Source organism: Rhinolophus ferrumequinum, chromosome 10 (genome assembly GCF_004115265.2).
Source record: "Rhinolophus ferrumequinum isolate MPI-CBG mRhiFer1 chromosome 10, mRhiFer1_v1.p, whole genome shotgun sequence".
In the NCBI taxonomy this organism is placed as follows: Eukaryota; Metazoa; Chordata; class Mammalia; order Chiroptera; family Rhinolophidae; genus Rhinolophus; species Rhinolophus ferrumequinum.
In genome coordinates, this window is record NC_046293.1 from 41,429,936 (window position 1) to 41,453,840 (window position 23,905).

A 23,905-nucleotide genomic window follows, 5' to 3' on the forward strand; every position below is an offset into this window, starting at 1 on the left:
GCATTTGCTTAAAATACTATGATAACAGTTGCCTTTTTACACATTTTATTGTTGCCATTCAGCTGTGGGACCTTTAGAAATACTGAATAATCTATAGTTACCTACCTTCAAGGCTATTTTGAGTTCACATTGCTTTTGAACTTTAAAGGCCTCCAGTAATATGCGTTTCCTGACAGTATAACATTTTATAATTTTAGGGTAGCAGCAGAGGATGAGTCAGAAACATTGGCAACCCATAGTGCATTTTAGTGTGTGACTCTAGTAAATGTAAACAGAATCACAGATCATACTAAGTGGAAACATTTCAGTCAGTTGCTGGGACTTTTGGCTGCTGCTGTTTTTTATTAAGACAAACATCTGGAGTCCACAATTCCAGATGTTTAGAAATCTGAGTTGTAAGGAAGATCACTTGGGTACAAGCATTTTTCTAGATATTTAGAATTTGTGTAGAAATAACCTTGAATGTTTTGAAATTTAGATAAGGATGGAAAGGTTGGAAATTTTATGTAGAATGGGCTCTAAAACAGCTACATATTTAGTTACTGTTGGAATTTAGAAAACATATCTCATGAAATAGCAACTAAAGATGTAAGCACATGAAGAAGAACTTGCCTAAGGTATGTAGAATTCATGTGTTCAACAAATATTTATTGAGCATGTGAGAGGTGATACCCGTGGGGTACACCAGAAAACAAAGATCATTGCCTTCCCAGAGCTTACATTCCCAGAGAAGACACACAATAAACAACAAACAAAATAAATAATGTAGTTTCTTAGAAGGTGATAAGTGCTTTGGAAAAAATAAACTGTAAAACATGATAAGAGGAGCACTTATGGTAGGTAAAGTTGTCAGGGTAGCTCCTATTGACAACAGCTATCCCAGAGGCCCTGAGGTGTGCTTTGCCTGTTGCAGGAACAGTAAGGAAACCAGAATGACTGAGTGGAGTGAGCAAGGGGGCAATCCCAGCACTGAGGTCAGTGGAAAGGGGAAGAAGGCCAGATCACGTAGAGCCTGTCAGCCACTGTAAAGAGCTGAATTTTTACTCTGAGTGAAATATGGAGCCATTAGAGAATTTTAAGCCCAGGGGTGACATGATCAGACTCGGGCTATAAAAGGGATCGGTCTGGTCCTGGTTGAAAATATGAACTGTACTAAGGACAAGGGTTAGAGCAGGGAGACGGGGTAGAGGGTCTTGCTGCGATCCAGTTAAAGATGATGGTACTTGAGGCCAGAACAGTAGCAGCGGAGGGGATGGTGGTAGATGGCAGGCGCCAGAATTTTTTGATGAAGAGGATGTGGAGTGGGAGAGAAAACGAGAGCACTTGAGCATGCTTCCTCATTTCCATTCGCTGAGATGGAGAGGACGGTAAAGGCAGTTGGTTTTGTGTGAGAGTTGGGAGATGAGGAAGTCACATTTAGGTATGTGGAGTGTGAGATAGCTCTGACATACGAGTAGAGATGCTAAGTAGGCAATTGAATGTATGTATTAATATTTCTTGATTTCTTCATTAAGCGAGAGATATGCTAGTTTTAATATAAAATTTTAAAAATTATGTTAAAAGTGCACAGCAAAATTAACCATCTTAACCATTTTAAGTGCACAATTCATTGGCATTAAGTACATTCACACTGTTGTGCTGCCGTGACCACCAATCTTGCAAAGCTGAAACTCTGTATCCATTAAACAATAACTTTGCATTCTCAAACACCTCCAGTTCCTGGCAACCACCATTCTACGTTCTGTCTCTGATTTTGACTACTCTGTGTACCTCATGTAAATGGAATTATACAGTTTTTTTGTTTCTGGCTTGTGTTGTTTAGCATGATCGCCTGGAGGTCAATCATGTTGTAGCATGCTTTAGAATTTCCTTCCTTTGTACGGTTGACTAATATTCCATTGAATGTGTATGCCCAATTTGAGGGACAGTCTACAAAATGCCTGATCCTCAAAAACGCCAGGGTCATGCATGACAAGCAACGACTGATTAACTCATAGATTGGAGTACACTAAGGGAGACAATGGTATCTTGGATTGGATCCTGTGACCGAAAAAGGATGTTTGTGGGAAAATTGGTAAAATCTGAATGAAATCTGTGATTTAGTATTGCATCGATATTAAGTTCTTAGTTTTGATAAATATGCCATGGTTTTGTAAGATGCTAAATTTAGGAACCTGAGTGCAACTCTTCTGTAAATCTAAAATTATTTCAAAATGAAGTTATTTTGTGTTTTTAAGGTATCTCTTCACTTCTGGACAATGTACTACTGAAAAGATTGTCTCCCCGAGAAAACTACTTCTGTCCTCTTAAATTTAGGAGATCCTCTTGTTCTGAGGAGTGGAGTCCATTGAGATATTCTGGGCTAGAGATTTGGTGCAGTTGGGAGAGGTGTTATGGATGGGTGAGGCAGTGTAGACACAGCCAGAGCAAAGCCACAAAGATGTGATTTGAGGTCTTGGATACCATGGAATGAGATCAGACCTGAAGAATCAGAGAACTGATTGAACCTTGCTTTCGAATAGATAGCCAATGAATAAGTACAACCTTAAAATGTGAATGAGCCATTCAAGAATGATTTGGCAAACAGTGATATGAAAGTCAGTTTGGGAAATATAATCAATAATGTTGTAAAGATTTTGTAGGGTATTTGATGGACACTTGTCTTATTAGGGAGACCACTTCATGGACAGTGTAGGTGCCTGACCACTGCAGTGTACACCTGAAGCCGAAGCTGAATAATACCGAATGTCCACTATAATTTAATATATAGTCACAGGGTGTAGAGTACAGCATAGGGAATAGAATCAATGGAATTGTAACAGCTATATACTATGTCAGAGGGGCAGTAGATTGGGGGAGGGGAGTTATCCCTTTGTGAGGGGTATAAATGTCTAACTATTACATTGTTTTGTATACCCGAAACTAAAAAAAGAATGATTTGGCAAAACGAACAACAAAAAATTTTGCAAATAGCAGACAAAGTCAGAGGTATTATCTGCCACTCACAAGTGTCCTGCAAAAGAAGATAAATAAATGAAAGTTAAGCCATAGGGGCAACCTCTCCAGTTGGAACAGGGAGCCTAATGCAGTCAAAGATGGGGCTGGATTAATTGAGAATATCTGAGGAGCCCCTTCAGTTTTCATATGTCTAGGACATTCTTTTTAGGAGATAAGACTGAGCAAGTGAAAGTGAGAAACCCCAAACAGAGGAATTCACAATGGTTAGTTAGGACCAGTGGCTAAAAAGATTACCAATCCTCAAGAAAAAAACAGGATTCCTCCCCCTGTGCAAATATAATGTGACTAGTTGTATCTGTGTCCAAGATAACTGTTTAATCACTCCTTCGGGTTTTTCTCCTCGGTAAATTAAAATCTAAAAGCCTCTATAACTGATACAAATTTTTTTGAATGGGTGGACCATCTGGTTACAATTTCACTTTCAATTCCCTGTTATGCAACTGGCACCCAAATGAGAACTATCTCCAAAAGTGAGTAGACGGAGTCAGTCAGTCATAAACAAGCAAGAAGTTTAACTTTTTATTGCTAGCATCCAAGAAGTTAGAAGATGAAGTATTTAATGAAATGATGCTTCGTTTAGGCAAACATTCTTTACCTTGATGTGTTTGATCTAGATCAGTGGTCAGCTAACTTTTCCTGTATAGTAAATATTTTTAGCTTTGCAGCCACATACGGTCTCTGTTGCATATATCTGTAATTACTTTAAAAAAAAAAAAACCTTTTTAAGAATGTGTTTTCTGTCTTATCATATTTTCATGCTATGCAATAATGGCAGAAGTTTGGAGACTGGTTTTAAACAATGATCTGAAATGAAATTTTTGGCCATGGATTGACTGTCATGAGCAAAAGATTTGTAATCATGACTTTAATGGGTTTATAAGAAAGTGAATTTGAAGTTGATCTCTTACTGAAGGCTTTTCAGCACATTCATGTGAGATAGTCTCTAATAAATGACACTTGTAAAACCTATTGTTACCCTGTAAGTCTGCTATCCAGAAATTAAGTATGGAGTTTCCAATTTCAAATGATTATTTAAGACATGCTTTGTTTCTAAATAGGCTAATTAGTAAAGTAGTTTCTTTTCTTAAGAGTAACAGGGATCTGGTATATTTTTAAGATTCCATTTCATTTGCTTTCTCTTTTATCCCGTTAGCGGCCCACTTTTTATAGTTTTGTTTCTATAAATTGTCATTAAAGCTGCATTCTTGCTTTTACAGTGTCTCCTTTTTTACAGTCACATTGCAGTTGAGCTGTGGTTTTTCACTGTTTGCCCATCCTTCCCTAGGCCAGCAGGTGGCCTGTAGGATTACCAAACCATTCTTGGGAATCACTGTGGAACAAACATTCTCCTGCCCCTAAAAGCCTAAGTGGTTAGATGATATGCCTAACCACTTTTAGGGATTTTAGGGATATATTTTTCCTACTTCACATGGTTTTTCTAAGAAGATAGATAAAACAACACATTTAAAGATTTGAGCTTTTACTTCTTCTGTTTACAATTTGAGTAATATAATGTCAAATAATCTTCCATTAATCTTGCGTTCAAGGCCTTTGTCATATTTGGCTAAATAATGCTTACTCCAGCTGGCAGCTCATTTTAGCAGAATGGTATGCTTTATTTTGTTTTACCACTGGGTTTCTAACAACTTCTCAGACAATACTTGGAATTACAATACTTGTAATTAATATCTTCTAAAATTTGTTTTACCAAGATAAATTGTAAGGGGAGCACAGAAAACAATAAAGTAATAGTGTGGTTTTTAATCAATATTATTTAATAATCAATTGAAATAAAAGGGAAATTTTTTACTTAATAGAAATTGGGTTTTATTAGCTTTTCTTGTTTTGAATAATAAACGTATTGTATCTCTAATAGTTCTCTTTTATAGATATTTGGATTCTGGTTAAGCAAATCATAGTTTCTTAAATGACATACTTTTATTTAGTGACAGTTAATTCTCTTGTAGAAATTTTATTTTCTCCTAAGTAAGATCCAATCTGTTATTAATATCACCATGTCAACTAGATGAAAGGGAAATTTAATATGAGTATAAAAAGAACACATTGGCATATGGTTTCTTTAAAAGTCTCTGAAATTCAACATTTAAATTCTTCTGTCAGAAATCAAACAAAAAAATCAATCTCGTCTCCATCTATCTCATGATGCACGAGTATTTTAGTGTTTTAAAGCATATTTGGGGGTTCTGAGTTGTAAATATATGAGTGTTATCCATTTAATCTCACCACTCTTTTTTCTTATTTTTAATTTTTTTTTTAACATGGGTATTAGCTGATATATGTTGATTTGGAGTCAGAGTAAGCTACTGAGTGAGAGGAGTATGTGAGTGTGTTTGTTCATTTCTCTTTCATTTTGTTCATTTCTTATTGAGCCATTCTCAGAATCTTTATATCAGCTGTCATGTTGGTGCTTTCCTGCTTTGTTCTTCTGAGTTGCTCCCTGGCTGGATGCTGGAAAGGAAAGCTTTTAACAGATTAGTGCTAGGGCCCTCCCATCCTCTCCTTAGCCTGCTTGTCTGCATCGTGGCAGCTGCATTCTGCCCTTTCCACGGCTCTGTAAGGAAAGGAGGTGTGTGTGTGTGTGTGTGTGTGTGTGTGTGTGTGTGTGTGTGTGTGTGTGTGTGTGTGTGTGTGCCTGCGCATGCGCACGCAGCATTCTCTGTCAGTATGCATTGTGAGGTTTCCCAAGAACAAGGAATGAGATCTTCTCCAGGAAAACTTTGTCAAGGCCAGCACACATGGAGAAAGTATTTCTAGGCTTAGTCTTGTAACTGTGATTGGTTTTGTTTTATGGAGTCAGAAGAAATTTAAGTCACGAGACATCGTATTGCCCCGCCTCTGTATTTACCTGCCCCCTTTTTTTTGAACTCTCTCCCAGGCAGCAGTACCTGTCCAAAGACGATAGTTCCACCTTTTTTGAAAAGGAGCACAACCAGACTGAATGATCAGAATGTATCCGACGAAGAGGCTCAGGGAATAAATGGAAAAACGCCAGCGAAACACACGGCTGCAAGTCCAAAGCCACAAGGTACAGCTGTTCAGGAATTTTTCTTTTAACAGGTTGGGTACTTTGTTCATCAATGAGGTCTACCCAGAAAGAATAATGGCCACTAAGAAAGAGTTTTAAGCTATAACTGGGAGGAATTGGGTGCATTTATTTTTTTTCAGAAGAAAAGTCAGTCTGTGAACCTGCTCAGACAGAGTTGAGCATTTGCTCTGCTCCCAAAACATCTTATCATTTCTCTATCATGGTTCTTTTGATATTGCAGAAATTGGCTCCATGTCCCCTGAAGAGCACTGTGGTCTCTTCATGCATTATGTTTGACTTAGTAGCAGGCCTACCTTAACTTTTTGTGTAATAAATGTGTAACAAATAAATGTGTTTGCAGGTACTGTCAGAAGGCATTATGACTTGCTAGCTGTCAGAGGATCTGTGAAACAGATCATTCCAAACCATTGCTTAACAGATTTAGCAAAAAGGTGACAACACTATTAAGGAACCCAGACTTGAAAAGCCTTCTTAGTAAAGTCATCACAAAAATTAATGTGTCCCTCCATTGAGGAATGGAGTAACAAACAAGTGGTAAAACAATTACAGTGGTAGAACTCTTTGATTCATTGTTTTGTTCAGTGACCATTTCCTTTTACAAATAAATTTCTAGTAAAGTTGGTATTAACTTTGAGGAGCACAAAATTATAATTTTGATGATAGCAAGGCCTTCTGAAATGCAGTATAGAGCTAAGCTCCAATGTTGTTTAATGTGTACTTTCTTCCTAATAGAGTTTTATTTACATTGAATGCTGAACAGTCAACCAAGAAACGATACTGGGAATTTGTAGAATGACTGTACTTTGGAAAACTCAATTTCTATGTGGTTTATTTTGTATTTACTTTGGTCTTTTTTTCTATTCTTGCAAGGAAGAAAGTATTATAGAGAATGCATTATAAAAGAGCTGGTGTTAAAGTTCTTAAGTTTTAAAGATTTCTGAAAGAGACCCTTAAAAAGGATTTAAAATGGAATCTTCCACATATTGGATATTTTTCTTTTTTTCTCACTACTAGCTATATTGGTGGTGATATGAAGTACGGCTACGGTATCAAGCAAGGTGAAATAATTGGTGATTCAAATGAATAGTCCATTATAAGCTTTTCTTTCGATCATACACCTCTCTCTATAACATTGGTGTGAATATGAACATAGAAATATTTTGATCTTGATTTAATTAAGCTGTTTATTTGCAAACCACAAAATTCCATTTTGCTCCTTAGACCCAAGCTGACAAAAATCAAATGGTGTAAAAATGTAAAAAATGAATGCCATTTAATTTTATGTAATTGCCCAGATCAAAAGCAAGAATTTTATTATTTATAAAGCCTTTTTTTGGAAGCATCATGGCATTACTCCATTATTTTTCAGAGTTCATAGAGATAAAGTATAGTAGTGTCCTCCCTGAGCTACTATGTGCTGAAATAGCATATTCTCTGGGGAGACAACATTTGACCTTGCTTTTGCTGTTTGTAGTTATAGTAAAGTCAATATATTGCTCCTTAAATTACATATTTACTTCCTGTCTTGATTTGAATATGGGTTCATATATACATAACTACAATTTTACATAACTGCAGGGAATATTTCCTGATATAACCATGTGCCACTTAACGATGGGGTACGTTCTGAGAAATGCATCATTAGGTGATTTCGTTGTTGTGCAAACATCATAGAGTGAATGTACAAACCAAGATGGTCTAGCCTGTTACACCTCTAGGCTCTGTGGTACAGCCCATTACTCCCACACTCCAAGACTGTTTGGCATTTGCTGTACAAAGAAACATGAGATTAAATCAAGCACAAGAGAGTATGATGCAATCAAGAAATGCAGTAAACACAAGAAGTATGAGGGTGATGCCTGCAGCATAACAAGGCATACTGTTTTACAGCAAACTTTTTTTTATAAGTAGAAAGAGTACCCTCGAAAATAATGATACAAAGTATAGTATAGTAAATACATAAACCAGTAACAATTGCTTATTATCCTTATCAAGTATGATGTATGTAATTGTATGCGCTAAACTCTATAGGACTGGCAGTGCAGAGGGTTGGTTTACACTAGCATCCCCACAGACACTTGGATAATGCGATGCGCTCTGATGTCTGACGGCTAAAACATCAATAGGCAATGGGAAATTTTCAGCTCCACTTTAATCTTAAGGGACTGCAGTCATACATTCGGTCCTTCATTGACCAAAATGTTGCTTTATGGTGTGTGACTGTATTAAATAAATTACATAGAGTATTTTATACTCCTTTTTCAAAATATTCTCACTTATTTTTGGCCCTTCTCTGGCCCCCATAGTTAAAATTTTAACTCCATCCCCAACTCGGACATTTCATATTTCCCCATCCCTACTGTATTTTTTCTCATTCATTACAATTGACCTACTATATATTTTACGCATCCCTGTTGGGTTTTTTTCTGCCTTTTGCACTACTGCATCCCCCCCCATGCCTAGCACACAGTGCAGCACACTTTCGGTGATGCTTGTTGAATGAATCCCTTCTCCATCACCACGTTTGCGCCCCTTGCTTTGTTTCTGCTGTTCTTTGATTACAACTTAGAATGAGTGTCATAAAGACACCAGTGTCCCTGAAGTGGGGCTACATCTTGGTATTGTGAGATCTACTGCCAAATAGGTTGGGTTCTACTTATTGACTTATTGACCAGTAATAAATGTTCCCCACCCTCTTGTGGAGAGAAGCTACTTTCCATTTCTCCAAACCCTTAAGAATATCTGGCTGACCAAGGCCGAGAAGGGCAGAGGATGTCAATAGGGACTCCTGTGCCCATGGAGGGATTCTCACATGACATCTCTATTCCCGCTGCTGTGCAAATCCCTTTCGAGTTATGAATGGTAAGGCTGCTGAGGCTTCAACATCCATTATATAATTTTAATTTAATTGAAGACTCATATTGTAGACCAGTGGTTCTCAACTAGAGACAGTCTGACCTTTGGAATTGTCTAGAGAACTTTTTGCTTGATACAACTTGTGGGAGTTGCTAACGGCATCTACTGGAGGCTGGGGGTCTGCTTAACATCGTACAGATCACACATCAGCCGCCCCACACCCCCGTCCCAAACAAAGAATTCTCCAATCTGAAATGTCAGTGATTTGCGAAACTCTGGTCTAGATCCTAAAAATAGTTCATAATGAAATCTAGTTGGATTGTTTCTCATGTGGAGTGCTAATAAGATCACAGCTGCAGTTTATTTTGGTGAGTTTTAAAAAGGAGAGACAATACTGAATAACTTTATTAGTGTTGATTAGGTAGTAATGTGTCTGGAACAATATCAGGTGTATGTTTGTGTTTATTAATTATGAATAAGTAAATATTTTCAAGTAATTATAGTATATAAAAGGGTAAAAGTGCTAAATTTTACATTAGAGATTAGATAAGCTTGCATTTCCATCTAAAGTGGAGCCGGTACTTTTAGAAATGGGTTCCTTTAATAGTTAGGGCTTATTTTCCCCTCAGCTTTGGAAAACACCCTAAGGCCTGAGAAAACAATGGTTTATTCACTTCATACCAATCCTACCAGTCAAAAAAACAAATAAATTACTGAGCAACTTCAAATGTAAGTCTTTCTTCTCGTTCGCCACTTTTAATTGTCCTATTTCCTTCCATGCTAGAGATAACTCAAAATAACTTTCTTAGCAATTAAAACTAATGGTTCTTTTTTTCTCCTGAGAGCTTTGATCCACAACATTCTCCATAGTTAATTATTTTCATAAAACCCGTGTACCCATGTATTGTCAATTCTCAATCATTAAACCTAAACGTTTGAAAAAGTTTCATGAGCTTGGAAAGCCACATTATTGTTTGTATAATTTAAGTAAATGTATTCAAACCTTTTTCATTTGCTTCTAAAGTAAAGCATTCTATGTGTACTGTTCCATTCTTAAGGTATTATTTGTGATAAACTGATAATGCATTAATATATAGCCAGCTATTGTTTTTCATAGTAAAATAAGAGTGATCGAAATGCAGTGGTCATCCCCAAACTGAAACTGCAATTAGTGTCTCTTTTCATTCTTAATTAGTTTGAGTAGTTGGAAATTTTTGAATAATTAGATTGTGTAGTTCTATGTACTGTCTGTATAATTGGCTGTAATAGAGCCTATTTTATTTGTAGCTATCTAGATATCTCAAACTTAGCATGTCCAAAACGGCACTACTGATCTTCCCTCCAAAAATTGCTCTACCTACTGTGTCAGTGGATGACAAATCCCATCCTTCCTGTTCAGGCCAGAGGTCTCAGAGTCATCTTTGACTCCTCTCTTTTTCTCTCATACCTCACATTTAATCTATCAGGAAATCTACTTTTAAAATACACCTGGAATCCAAAGCTTTCTCCCCATCTCCTTCTAAACACCATTATCTCTTGCCTGAATTTTTACAATAACCTCCTAACTCTTCTACTACCCCGCTCCCCCACGTTCTTAACACAGCAGCCCGAATGAGGCTGTTGGACTTTAAGTCCAGTCATGTCCCTCCTCTGCTCAGAACTGTGCAGTGACTTCTTTCAGTCACAATCTTCCCAGTTCTCCACAAGGTTGTACATTACGAGGCCCTCCTGCTGACCTCGATACGTACTCTTGTGTACTTTTGCTCCTTGGGCTCCAGTCTCACTGGCCTCCCTTGGTCTACGTGATGGAATGCTCTTCCCCAAATAACTTCCTCAGTTCCATCAAGTCTTGGTCAAATCAGAATTTCTCAAAGAGGCCCATTTTGAGCACCCTACTTAATACTGCAATCTGCCTTTTCTCCCCACTGCGTATACTCCCGATTCCCTCCATCTTGTTCTTTTAATCCCTCCCCTTTTTTCTTAAGCACTTAACACCTTCTGATATATGATTTACTATGTTTTTTGTTTCTTGTCTTTCCTTTTGTTCATGGATATGATCAAGTGCATAGACCTTAATTGATCTCCGCCCTTGGTAGTTAATACATATTTGTTGAAATAATGAAAAAGTAAACATATTAAAAAAAAAACCCTGTACAGTATAGATGTGTAAGATTTCTGTAGGACAAATAGTTTGGAAATGTCGAGTTCTTAATGGTTGTATTAATTTATATTCCCTCAAAATGTATGAGATTTCACATTGCTTTATACCCTCACTGACAGTATTGTCAGATTTAAAATTTTTGGTTAATCTGATGGAGATGAAGTAGTATCACATTGTGGATTTAATTTGCATTTCCCTAATTATTAGTGAGGTAGAACACTGATTTTCCTGTTTACATCCTTTTGGCTGTGGGAAGGAGTAGTAAGTTCTGTTCTAGTCATAATGAACTGGAGGTGCTGATAAGACACCTAGGAGATGTTCTGAGAGCATTTCCAAATGTTGAGCCTCCATAGCCTAAAAGAAAGATCAGAAATGGTGAGAGAGAGAGAGAGAGAGAGAGAGAGAGAGAGAGAGAGAGAAATCATTTTCACTTGTCAGTTATATTTGAGAAAAGTATGCATTTTTTTCCTCTAAGACTGTGATGAGCCATTCAGGTACCATCTTGAGATTTTTGTCATATTCGTGTGACCTTTGTGCTCTTTTATTTAAAATGTGTATATTTACTGATTTTACTATACATTTGGATCATCTGTCTTGCCAAAATAGATGCCTCCTCTTTGCTCCTCTTTGCCCACCTTTATCAACATCATTAAACTGTCTGCGCTCTAGATTATCGGCTCCTTGATGACAGAACTAATTAGTTCCTTCATATAGTTCACAAATTTGCCAAGCACTGTGCAGGGGAATATAGTTATGATCAAAACACACATATTCTTTACCCTTACAGAATTCCAGCGTTGTAGAAGAGAAAGCTTTACATCTATTATGTATTTAATATTTTATTGCTGATCTATTATTTAATACTACTTACTACTAATTAATAATCATATAATAATTTATTATAGCACTTTGGAAAAAAGTACACAATGTTATGAAAGATTTTAAGAGACAGGCATAACTGAGATGGGAAAGGTTGGTGGAGTCATCTCTGAAAAACTGGCTGAAACGTATCATTTTGAGTCTTTCAAACATCTAACAGTATCTGGCACATGATAAATAAATGTTTACTGTGTGAACTGTAGATTAGGGTGAGTTATTTTATAACAATCTTTACACACAGAATTATAAAGAACACACTCACTTCCTTCTTTGAATATTCTAGTTAGGAAGGTTGAAATTACTCCTAATTTTAAAACTTTTTTTTTTTGGTGGAATATTGTGCTGGTTTACTATCTTTGTATGTATGTGTTCTGCACAGGAAATAGTTCCCTAAGATGAAGAAATATCACACTTATATAATCCCATCCTTCCCAATAGATACTATATTGGCCGTTCCCCCCCAAGCATACCTTGGAAAATAATATTTTCATAAAAAGAAGCATGTTGTTTTTTCATTGGGATTTTCTTCTCATTTGTGTTGAAAGTAATGAGGCGAATTAATTGTTACATCTGTAGCTCATTGTGATATATATGTATTTTTTTCTTCTCTGTAAGAATTGATAACTGGCACAGAAATGACCAGCTCTAGGCCATTGAGCATCAGGCAACTGTCAACTGAGTTTATAAGAGATGAGATGACTGAAAACCAGGGTAACCAGCCTGGGGGAAATGGGACATATAATTAAGAGACGTGATTCCCCACCTTTCTTCCGGAAGTTAGGAGAAAGGTTTAAAAAAAAAAAAAAAAGATGATTTATTTGATTTGTTAAAACTAGTTATAGAAAAAATCCATATGTGTTATAATCTTTTGTCCAGAATGTAAATTAAGCTCTTACAGCATATCTTCTTATCTACAAATTTTCTCATTTATTATGGGAAGTTCTGTAGATTTTAGTATTTTGGGAAACGATCTGTTCCTATTCTGTTAATTGAATGAAGAACTTATTAATAAACAAATGATTTGTGGCACATCGATGCAAGCTAGCTATTAATGTAGCAGATAATAATAATAGATCTCTATATCTGCCTTTTGCTGGATTTACGATGAGGAGCAGTGCTGATAATTAAAGGAGCCAGAGTCTGGATACTAGTCGTAAAATCAGATTAGCCTTGTTACCCCAGGCCAATCACTTAACCTCGCTGAGCCTTCTTAGACGTAAGAGGTGAATGATGGTACCTACCTCAGAGGACTGTAAGGTAAAAATTTTATCTAAAATCAAATGAGATAAGGTGCTTTGGTTAAATGAGAAGATCCTATAGTGATGCAACATGAGTGTTGTTATTGCTTTGTTGGCTTTTTTTGTTTAACTTACTAGCTCTGGATTCTGGTATATCTGTTATTCACTCTGTTACTCGAAAATGTGTTTTGTAGCAAACAGTGTATCCCTAGGAATTAATTTCAACGTTAGCACTTTCTTTTCTCTGTTTAAACAACCGCTATGTTATCTCTAATAGAGTTTGTAATGCTGTAGCTCTTTGTAGATCCCTAGGTGTTTAACAATACCATATTTAAAATGACCTAAAATTAAAAGATCTGCCTGAATCTTGGAGATGGAATTTTTATAGGACACAGAGCAAATGTCCAGATAGATAAAAGTCCTTTGGTTAAATTTGCAGACCTCTTTATAAAAATTTGATAATGCTGAAGATTTTTATACCCAGGATACCAAATTTCGTGTGTGTGTATGTGAAGAAAATACTGAAATCTGTTAATTCTTTTTCTACAGTGCCTCCAAAGCCATTACATCTGCAAAATTCACCTTTGTCCAGTATACACCAAACCCCCAGGCATAAAGCTTTATCTAGTGCAGCACCAAGGATGGAGGAAGTTAAACCTATCTCAAAAGAAAAATCCAGTAAAGTATCAGATCTCATCAGTCACTTTGAAGGAAGCAGGTAAGAGCTAGTTTACAATGGGAGAAGGCAGGGGGGAGATGAAAGCTGGTTTTTGAAAAAGATGATGGAATTAATACGTTTTCTAAATCAAAAATAGATCTTCTGCTATTAGGTTTGTTAGGCCTTTAGAAAAGTGATTTTTAAAAAATATTTAATCTTGCCCTAATATGAACTGTCATTTACTGTACATTACCTATGTGTAAATTCTTCATTGTATGCTATATAGATCTGTAGATATGCTCTCTCTTACTTCCCCTGTATGTGTGTATGTCACTCTGTGTTACTCTTTGTGGGCCACTGTTGGTTGCTGGGTATCTGGGTTGTCTGTTTCTCACTTACAGTGGAGCCTGTCCGGTGAGCCTGTCCCATCCCACAATTCTGACCCACTTTATTTAATGTAGGTCTTCTATATCCATTCAATCCCTGTTTTCCCTCTCCCCACACCCCTGTACTAGGTTTTGTGAAGAGATATTGACAATAGCAAAAATCATGCTAAAATTCAGTCTTACATTTATTAGATACAATTATATATTCTTTGGTCCTAATGTTTCAACAAAGATGAATGAAATACTGCATATTTCTCACTTAAAGATAAAAACAAACTCACATAAGTTGTTTTTCTACTTGCGTGACCCTCAATTGTTTTTTCTTAGAATTCCCATCACTGACAAACAGAATTAAAAAAAAAAAATTATCAGAAGCATTTAATTTTTATATGTCACCAAAAGTCTGTATATAATTAAACAGAACTGTATATATAACTTTGCTTTCATCCTTGAAGACACATATTTCCATTCTGGTAATATTTGGGAATGGCCTCCGTTGGGTGATTTTATTATTTATTTGCAGGAGTTATTGTTATTTATGTAATGAATCATAGCTTCAAGATGCTTTCAAAATCTTCTGGAAATTGTGCCCAATGAGAAAACGCGTGTGCCTCATTTAAAATGAGACTACGTTTAGGAGCAAGTTCTGGAGAAAATTAGTTCAGAAGCCTGTCTTCATTCCCAGTCAACTGTGGGAACTTGGATCGTGACTATTTAAACTTCAACCTCTCCCCCTCCGAGAAGGATTTTTAATACCTTTGCTCTCTTAAAGTATAGTCTTTTTTAGCATATTTAATTCCACTTAAAAATGTTTTGTTTCTCCGGGCAAGTTCATTTAATTGCACAGAGTGACCCCTCACATTTGCAGGGTTCCAGGGCCATGTCTAGTGACTGCATTAATATGAGGAGTCGCTGGATCCCTGACCCCTATTTAGAGTGCCTGCCAGAGCCTGAATCCCCTGGACGGGGCCGTATTCCAAAGGCTCAGGCCTCTGAACCTCACAAATTTGGTAACCCACTCTTTGCATTCCTCTCCCTACATGAAAGGCACCCAGTTTTCCCACTTATTAATACCAGTTTTCTTGTACTCTTTCAGACTTCACAGATTCAAAGTCATATTTTGATGCAAAGCTTGAAGGTTGGGTTCTAAGGAGCGGTGTGCTATAACTTAGGACCTTTTAAGCAAACTTGCTTTAAGTGAAGCTAGGGTGTCAAGTGAGCATTTCGGCACATCTAGAGAAGGGCCGTTACTTGTGGCAGCCTCCACTGCCAATACAAAAGATAGTTACCTGTTCTTAGTGAGGTGTTATCAGGAGGAACTGCACTAAAAGTGTCTGAAGGGGTTAGTGTTGCATTAGGTCTACAGGACTTTAATGGGAAGTTTGTATTTCCTGTGGAGTGATGTCCGTGCAGTGCAGCACTTGAGTTTTAGCCCAGTTATTTTAGCTTAAACCAGCACTTTGTAGAACAGAGGGAGATTTGGCAGGTTCTGAGTTTCCACAGTAAATTGACAAGAAGAACTAATGTCTGTCACAGTGGGGTCACAGAAGACCACGCCTCGCTACTACAACCTTATCCACATATCATGCTATTGCTCTTTGCAGTAATCTAAAGAACTCTGCTTTATTAAGATGATTGACTTAGAGGATGCATTTGGAGCAAATTAATTTAATTTTTTTTTTATCATGGTCTTTCTTTCTTTCTTTCTTTCTTTCTTTTTTGATAGTAAGAGAAACTAGTCTTTTTAACCTATGAAAGACTTCAAGACTTTAGGGAGAAATAAATAACATTTTCCCACAAAACTGAACGTTGGTTTTTCCCAAAGACACTGCCAGGCCGACTGTTTTTCTCCATTGCAGCAGGAATCTCCTACCTACTGGTTCAACCATGGCTTTTACTAACCTTCCTTCCCCACCTCATCCCTACCCCCACACATACGCCCTGGATTTCACTTATTACAGAAAATTCCCACCACTCATCCAAAACAGTCCTTTCCAAAAATCCTAAGCAAGCCCAAAGTTTGGTCCAGAGAGTTTCCTGGGGGTCTTTGGACTGGGTGGCTGGACATTGATGGCCAGCAAAAGGAGGACAGTGTGACTCAGACCTCAAAGGACTGCTCGGGACATTATCTAGGCCAAGGGTGTACTCTCCTAGATAGCACATGTCAATGGTGGAGTGTGTCACATTCATTTCTTTTGACAACCTTAAACTTTTACGTAGATGACATTTTCCCCTACCAGTTTTTCCCTTCCCTTCCTATGGCACTAAACTCTACCATGTCCCTTCTTTCTTGCTGTCTGTTGCTATTCTCTGTTCCATTCTCCAGTCCAGCTCAGCAGTGTCTGGGAGGGTGGGTGAAGGAAGAATGTAACCCACATCCCAGCGTTATCCACGGCCTTTGCTGCTGCGCCCTGCCCCCATCTCCCTCTGCCCTGTGACCTCCACTTGCAATGGGGATGATGATGTGAGCCCTGCACTTTCTTCCCATGTTTGTATGCAGCCGACTCACCTGCTCCTCACTCCATCCTTCATGGTCCAGTATATTATAATGTGCAGTTAAGACCAGGGGATTTAGCATCAGATTTCGTGGTTTCGGAACTCGGGCGTTGTCATTTGTGAGCCATGTGACATTGGCCACATTATGTAAGTTTCTAAGCCTCAATTTATGGGATCCCAATTTTGGAATTATTATGAGGATGAAGCAAGATAATTAATATGAAGGACTTAGTATACGTTCTGGCACTTAATAAATGTTAGCTGCTAATATTGAATTAGTGCCATGATCATCATCCAAATCACAGTTATTTATTACTCATTGAATATTTATTGAGCACTTTCCATATGGCGAGTGCTATGCTAAGAAGTGGGGACAACGCAGAGAACAAGACAGGCACATTCTGCTCCTGCACAGAGTATTAGTCTATATTTATCTTTTCTCCTCATTAGGTCATAGGAATCTCTCCAAGACTGCAGCCCAGAGTTTGATGTTTTTCCTCTCTGGAATCCTAGATTAAAATGCTGTACAAATATTTCCACAGGAACATTGTAATATATTGGCAGTTAGGTTCCATCGTACTACTCTGGTTCTATCTAATGTCAAGTAATAATAAGGGCTTCTAAGAAAATAACAAAAAAAAAATGTGTAGTCAGTGGTGGAGTGTGCTGTAACAGACTAATCCAGGAAAGCTGCTTTGAGGTGACCTCTGAGCAGAAAGCTGAATGCTAGGAAAGGAGCAAGCCACACTAATGTCTTGGAAAAGGTTGTCGTAGGCAGAGAGAACAGCTGCTCAGGGGTGCATGCATTTGCTTCCTGGGAGTGGGGCACAGCGAGGAGACAGTGATGGCAAGAGCACGTGACTGAGGAGAAATGGAATTTAATGAGGCTAGGGCTGGTAGAGTATATGGAAGCTCGGAGGTCATGGTCAGGATGCCAGGTTTACCTGGATGTATGCGGGAAAGCCCTCACAGGGTTTGATCCCTGTGGCTGACGTAGACTAGATTGGAGGGGATCCGGAGTGGAAGCAGAGAGGTCAGTGAGGAGGCTGTGGCAGCATGTGTAAGAAAGTTTTTGAGAATATGTGTTCCTCTTTCCAAACAAAAATGACTTTTGGTTTCTAACCTGTTTATGAATTGAGGGCTGACTATATTTAGTTTTAAAATGTTAAGAAAATAAAAATCTTGGGTAAAGATGGTTTTATTAAATACAAAGATTTCTCATATCTAGGTCTATACTAACAATTAATAAATAGCCCAAGGAAATGTTTCATCATACAGGTAAAGCTCAGGCTTATCATCTTTATTGAAATGTTTAAGTGTGGTTAGCATCCCGTGAGACTGAGAACTGCACTGGAATATTCTTATCTATGTTTCTAAAAGCATCAGAGGCGAAAAAAGGGCTTCAGTAAATATCCCTTTTGTGCTGAAATAAACTTGTTTTTATTCTAGAACTGTCCGTGCCAATGTTTTCACACCTCCTTTGTGTTTTATCTTTTAGTACATTATCAAATTATGGTGATTTGAAGAAAGATTCTGCTATGAACCTAAATGCTCCTAGAACCCCAGGAAGGCACGGACTGACAACCACACCTCAGCAAAGACTCCTCTCCCAGCACCCACCACAGAAGCAGGAAAACGATCCAGAGCCAACTCAGGGTGTACAGACTTGTGTGGCTAATGGTGTAGTGGCAGCACAAAACCAGATGGAATGTGAGGAGGATAAAGCAGCCCCTCTCAGCCCAGATACTCCTATTCAAACTTCAGAACCCTTGCTCGATTTGAACTTAGTGAATGGAGAAAGAGATGAAAATACCCCGGGCCCTGCGTCACCCACAAAAAATGACTGGCATGGGGATGCTTCTGACAGTCGCTGCAGGACTCCAAGTGTAGGCCCAGTCTTCCTCCTGGAAGAAGAAAGGGCGGACACAGAAGCCAAGGTACAAGAAAGGGAAAATGGAGAGAGCCCTCTGGACCTGGAACAGCTGGACCAGCACCAAGAGATGAAGGTAAAGCATGAGACTAGCTCAGAAGTAGGAGGAAGCACTGCCCATTCCACTACAGTTTTTTGTTTGTTTGTTTGTTTTTGTTTATTTTTGTTTTTGTTTTTGTGAGCAGTCATCAGATTTATAAAAAGATGCAACAAATTTTAAAGTGATACAAAAATACTATTTCCAAAACAACCTCAAAAAGTGAGTGTCTTTAACCATATTCAGCTCATCACAGAGCAAAGGGGTGAGTGGAATAATAATTCACGCTATAGTATAGCACGCTAAACTGGCAACAGAGAAAGTTGGGTGAAGGAAAGCAGAGGAATTTTGTCTTTTAAGAATTAGAATCGCGGGTCTCCATAGTCATCTGGCATCGGCTCCACGTTGTACCTATGGTTAGAAACGTACCTGGTGGGAACTGCAGGGATCTTCCTGATGCTTCGTTTAAGGTCCCGGCCAACCGTGGCCACAATGTAACACTTGTGCTGAGTTACTCTCTGTCCTAAGCAGTCGCCTGCATGGTAATGGTTAAATCTTGGATCCTTGGCAATCCTTAGAGCCACTCGATACGTTTGTCCCAATTTCTCAATTTCAGCCATTACACAGTCAGTTATAAAGGGATACACGTGGCATACAGACAGTCCATCATTGACTGCACCAAGTCTAGTTTGGCTTTAATGGAAACCTTGATAAAGCTGGTATCAACCAGGATGTGCCAGGTGGGCCCCACTGTGTGTTACACTGGAAGAAGAAGCAGGAAGGGTGTTGGGGGACTTCTCCTGGAGTGCACTGGGATCTTTCTTTTCTTTCTTTTTAAGTTTTAACCTGTCCTTTTCTTTAAGCCTCTGATCTCTGAGACCAAGCGTTCGCTTCATGGTCACAGACTTGTTGTCTTTTGCTTCCTGGTGTTCACACCACTTGTCTTGTTTCCTCCGGAATCCCACTACAGTTTTAAAACTCTATTTCATAGCACGGTGAAATGAATGAGTCAGATCACCCCTACCACCAGTTGAACAATTTTTAAGCTCCAGCTGCTAATGGGTGTTTCCCCTACCCTGTGAGGAGATATTTCACTTTTTCTCTGCGTAATCGTTTCTGTTGACCTATTATGATTTCAAGTGTCAGAACAGTGTGAAGACTTTGATATAGGAAAACCACAAACATTGTTTTTATTTACATAGGAAGAAAATGTTCGTTGTTGCTCTAGGTGTTAGGGCTGCATCCCTCATATTTATGGGCTAAGCAAGAGGAAATTGTATAATCTTTGTTTTTCTGACATTTCTAATCTAGTAAAAGAAATAGACCTGGAAGATAAATTTGTGCTAGCGAATGTTTCTTGAAAGGACATGAATATGGAAGTACTTAGAAATTATTCAGCAGATATCTATTACGCTTCCAGGCTTCTAAATTATAAAAGAAATTCCAATGAATACACAATTTTATAATTAAAAGAATCTTTGAAAATCACCTTAGTTTATCAATTCATCTATAGAAGCAAAAACAGTCCCAGAAAAATTGGTGTGATCACAATCATAGCCTGACTGCCATGCCAGTATTGCGTCCCTAATGCAGGAAGTCACAAACATGAATGTGGGAAATGTAAATGAATACAGCAGTCATGAGTAATACACTAGAGAGAGGTGAGACTGGGGCAAACTAGAAAGTTCAAATACTTTCTGAAAAGGGTGGTAATTCCATGAACCACCTGAATGGCATTTCTGCTCACATGCTAACAAAGTGCTGATTTCCCGGTGAAATGTGGTTATACTTTATCTGTGTTACTGCAGAAACTTTGATACCATTCCAGTGACAAGACCATTGCATTTGTGTTCTTTATTCATGTCAGTATAGTGCTTTTGAAATATTAATAAATATGACTTTTACAAAGTACTTGGAATTTCTTGGATCAAAGGTATGGTATAAGCATCATTGTAGAGTTCCCTGGAATAGAAAGTTGTTTGTCTCTGAAGACAAGAAAAAAGTTTCCATTACTTAATCTCTCTTATCAATTATCAATAATAATCTATGTAGGAGAGTTTAGAATTGAAAATTTGATTATTATAGAAAATTTTGCAAGTGACAAATCCAAGTCCTAAATTTGTGTTTTATTTTTATGGTGCTCTGTTTTAACTGACATTAACATAGGCAGAAAATCAAAAGAGCTGTTAACTAAAATATTAGAGTAAAAAGTGATTGAACCTTAAAGTAATATCCACTTTATGATACAATTTTTACTTACCCTGAAAAAAAAATTCCATATAGAAAAAAGAGCCAATGGTTCATTTTCTTGAGGTTAGTAAATAAATTTTAAATGCTGACGTTCAAGCAAGGAAAGTTAAAATAAGGAAGTGGGTGAGAGAAAGTATGTCAAACTTGTTAACATCTGAAATAACAACAACAAAAAAAAAAACCCCAAAAATAAGGACATTGCAAAGTGAATATCAAAACAGCTTGATAGAGTGTTAAGTTTTAGTGTCTCTCTGCTTGAACCATGGCGAACTGAAGAGAAGATTAGAACCAAGAAACTCAAGACTCTTACTTAATATCTGTCCTTTTACCTTTGGGAGGATGCCACCAGCAAGTATTTATAAAACAGTAAGAGCTGTTTTTATCAAGGGAAATATTTTAGTTGGGGATGATGCCGGTGGTTGCTGGGTGCTATTTTTTCCCCTCCTGTCATATATTATTATGTATACATTTTTAGAGCTGAATCTTATTTGGTTCGGGAGACACTTAATAGGGCTTTCTTATTAAACTACTGAAACATATACTAGTATAGCTGTCCTTTCTCCTAAATGAGAATTGAAGTACATGTTATATGTGGGAAGAAAAAATGTTTTTCTCTGCAGAGCTGTTGATCCAAGTACCACATGTCTCTCATCTAAAAAGGAGTGTCAGGATTTAATTTCTACGTGCTGACAATGTGTTGTTCCCCTTTGTTGCTTTGATGTTTGTTCTTTGTCTTTCCTTGTTCCAAAATGCAAACAAAGATGTTAGAGTTAAGGGGGTAAATTTTATGTTATGTACATTTTACCATAATTTAAGAATAAAAACATTAAAAAAAATTAATGCTACGTAATATACTGAAGTAAACAATTGGAACCAGGAAATCTCAATGCTGCTTTTGTCTTGTCCACTAAATAGCAGTATGACCTTGAACAGGTCAATTAAATTCTTTGTGCCTTTAGTTAAAGGATATAAACTGAGTATAATCTTAAGGCCCTTTTCAGTGATAATATAATGATTCTATGCTTGCTATATGTAGGTATATTCCTTTGTTAGCATAGCCCTTCAGATTGTCAGCTGCTTTTTAAACTTATGTATTGAACTTCTAAGACATAATGGAATATTTGAGTTTCACTATGCAGACAACTGAAAAAAAAATTACTTCAATTTTTATATAACTCAATAAAGAAATTTACATCAGAATAATTTTAAATAAGTTTCATTTCAACCAGAATTAAATTTAATGGATGTTTCCTAAATGCCCACCAGGAGTGGGAGAATGACGGATTGGGGGATATAAGGTAGGAGTAGAACAGAATGGCAAAGATGGTTCAGGAAGTAAATACATATTAAAATATATCTTGAACAATTATTTTTAGTAATTAAGAACAAACTTAAGAATAGTCGCAGCTTGTGTAACTGTTTCACTGATTATCCGATGTAGTTTGATCAAAAATCTCTTTCAACAATGCGTACTGTTATTTTTATGATGTAAAAGGTAATGAAAACCTAGCTAGTTGAAACTATTAGTGTCTCCACTATACGTTAGTGATGCTACACTTTTCTAATGTTTAAACATTTTACAGCACCTAGAATCTACCCAGAAACCTCAAAATAAGCAAATTAAAAAAAAAAAAAAACACCTCAGAACCAAAGGAAAATGAACACTTTGTGATGCCTTTATCTCTCACCACCCAAGGTGTGAACAGCATCTTTAAAGTAAAGTTAATCATGTATTAGAGCAGATTAAAGGATTGAAATCTACTAAAGGGGACATGTTGCTGTAAGGAAACATGTTAGAACCTGTAAGTTCCAGGGAGGGTGGAGGCAAAGGACTGTCTTCTGAGGGTGCACACATGTGCCTGCCCCGTATCCATACTTGAGGACGTGGGGAAGGGTGTTGTAATAGCATAGAACTCCTGCTTGGCATGATAAGTTGGATTATCATAAATAGTTTAAACTATATTAGGAGACTTTGGTAAATGGGTCAGTACATTTTAGAATGAATTTCTTTAACAGTGGTCCCCCTTTCTCAGATTTGTAGGCTTTATAGGTGGTAAGCTTTAGTAGAAATGCACTAATGTGGAATGCTGCATTCATAGATTGTGCCAGTTTTCATGAGCCTTTTAATGTCTAGTATATATTTTAGTGGGTTGTATTGGTAGGTTTTTCTGGATTTCGTATTTTCCTCTATATTTCATACAACAAGCCAAATATAAATGTGTGTAGATGTGAGCTTTTTAAGACTAAATTTTATGTAAATAACAAATCTCTGTTATTGGCAATATAAGCTCAGAATAGCAATGTATTAAAACTCTAATAATAGTTTTATTAAGGTAATAACAGAAACAGATTTTCTATCAGAGTAATTTTATTATGTAGAGTTAAATACCTACTGGGATGATTTCATACCTGATAAAATATAATACCAAAATAGATTTAGATATTTTCTCAGTGTAAGTAATCTCCCCATAGTCCTCTGATTTCTTGCCATTTTCTTCTTTCTTCACACCCCCCAGGAAGGTATTGAAGTTTTACAAATAAATTTACTGTGTATAAGCAAGATCCCCGCCCCCCTTTTTTTTTTAATTCAAGTCCCCTGTCCAAAACTTTTTTAAAATATAAATTGCCCTAGGATCTTTGGCTTTTACTTTCATATCAAAGACTTTTTCCTAAACCTATATCCGTAATTATGCTGAGTGAACTACATTGTACTCAGTTCATTGGCTACAGAAAAGTTGATTTAGTTGTATTGTCAGGCTTTGACTTCATGACTAGAAGTAACCTAGTAACCAGGCCAGATTCTGGACTACACATACCGGGCAACACTCTTGCATTTCATCCCAATCTTCTGCTATTTGTCTTCCTTCTTCTTTTTCTTCCACATTTTTTTGGGGGAATCATTATGAATGCAGTGGCTGATGGACTGTCT

At 37.3% G+C, this 23,905-nt stretch overlaps 1 protein-coding gene and 1 pseudogene across 4 annotated transcripts in view; one reads left to right on the plus strand and one right to left on the minus strand.

The window, feature by feature from the left end:
* FGD4 (FYVE, RhoGEF and PH domain containing 4) overlaps positions 1-23,905 on the plus strand; it is a 181,088-nt gene that overhangs the window by 118,934 nt on the left and 38,249 nt on the right. For all 4 annotated transcript variants that reach the window (XM_033118451.1, XM_033118453.1, XM_033118454.1 and 1 more), the window contains exons 2-4: positions 5,915-6,064; positions 13,769-13,937; positions 18,258-18,765. In XM_033118451.1, the coding sequence (XP_032974342.1) occupies positions 5,915-6,064; positions 13,769-13,937; positions 18,258-18,765 (827 nt within the window). The remainder of the gene's footprint in view (positions 1-5,914; positions 6,065-13,768; positions 13,938-18,257; positions 18,766-23,905) is intronic.
* LOC117029279 (rRNA-processing protein FCF1 homolog) lies at positions 19,089-19,622 on the minus strand (annotated as a pseudogene).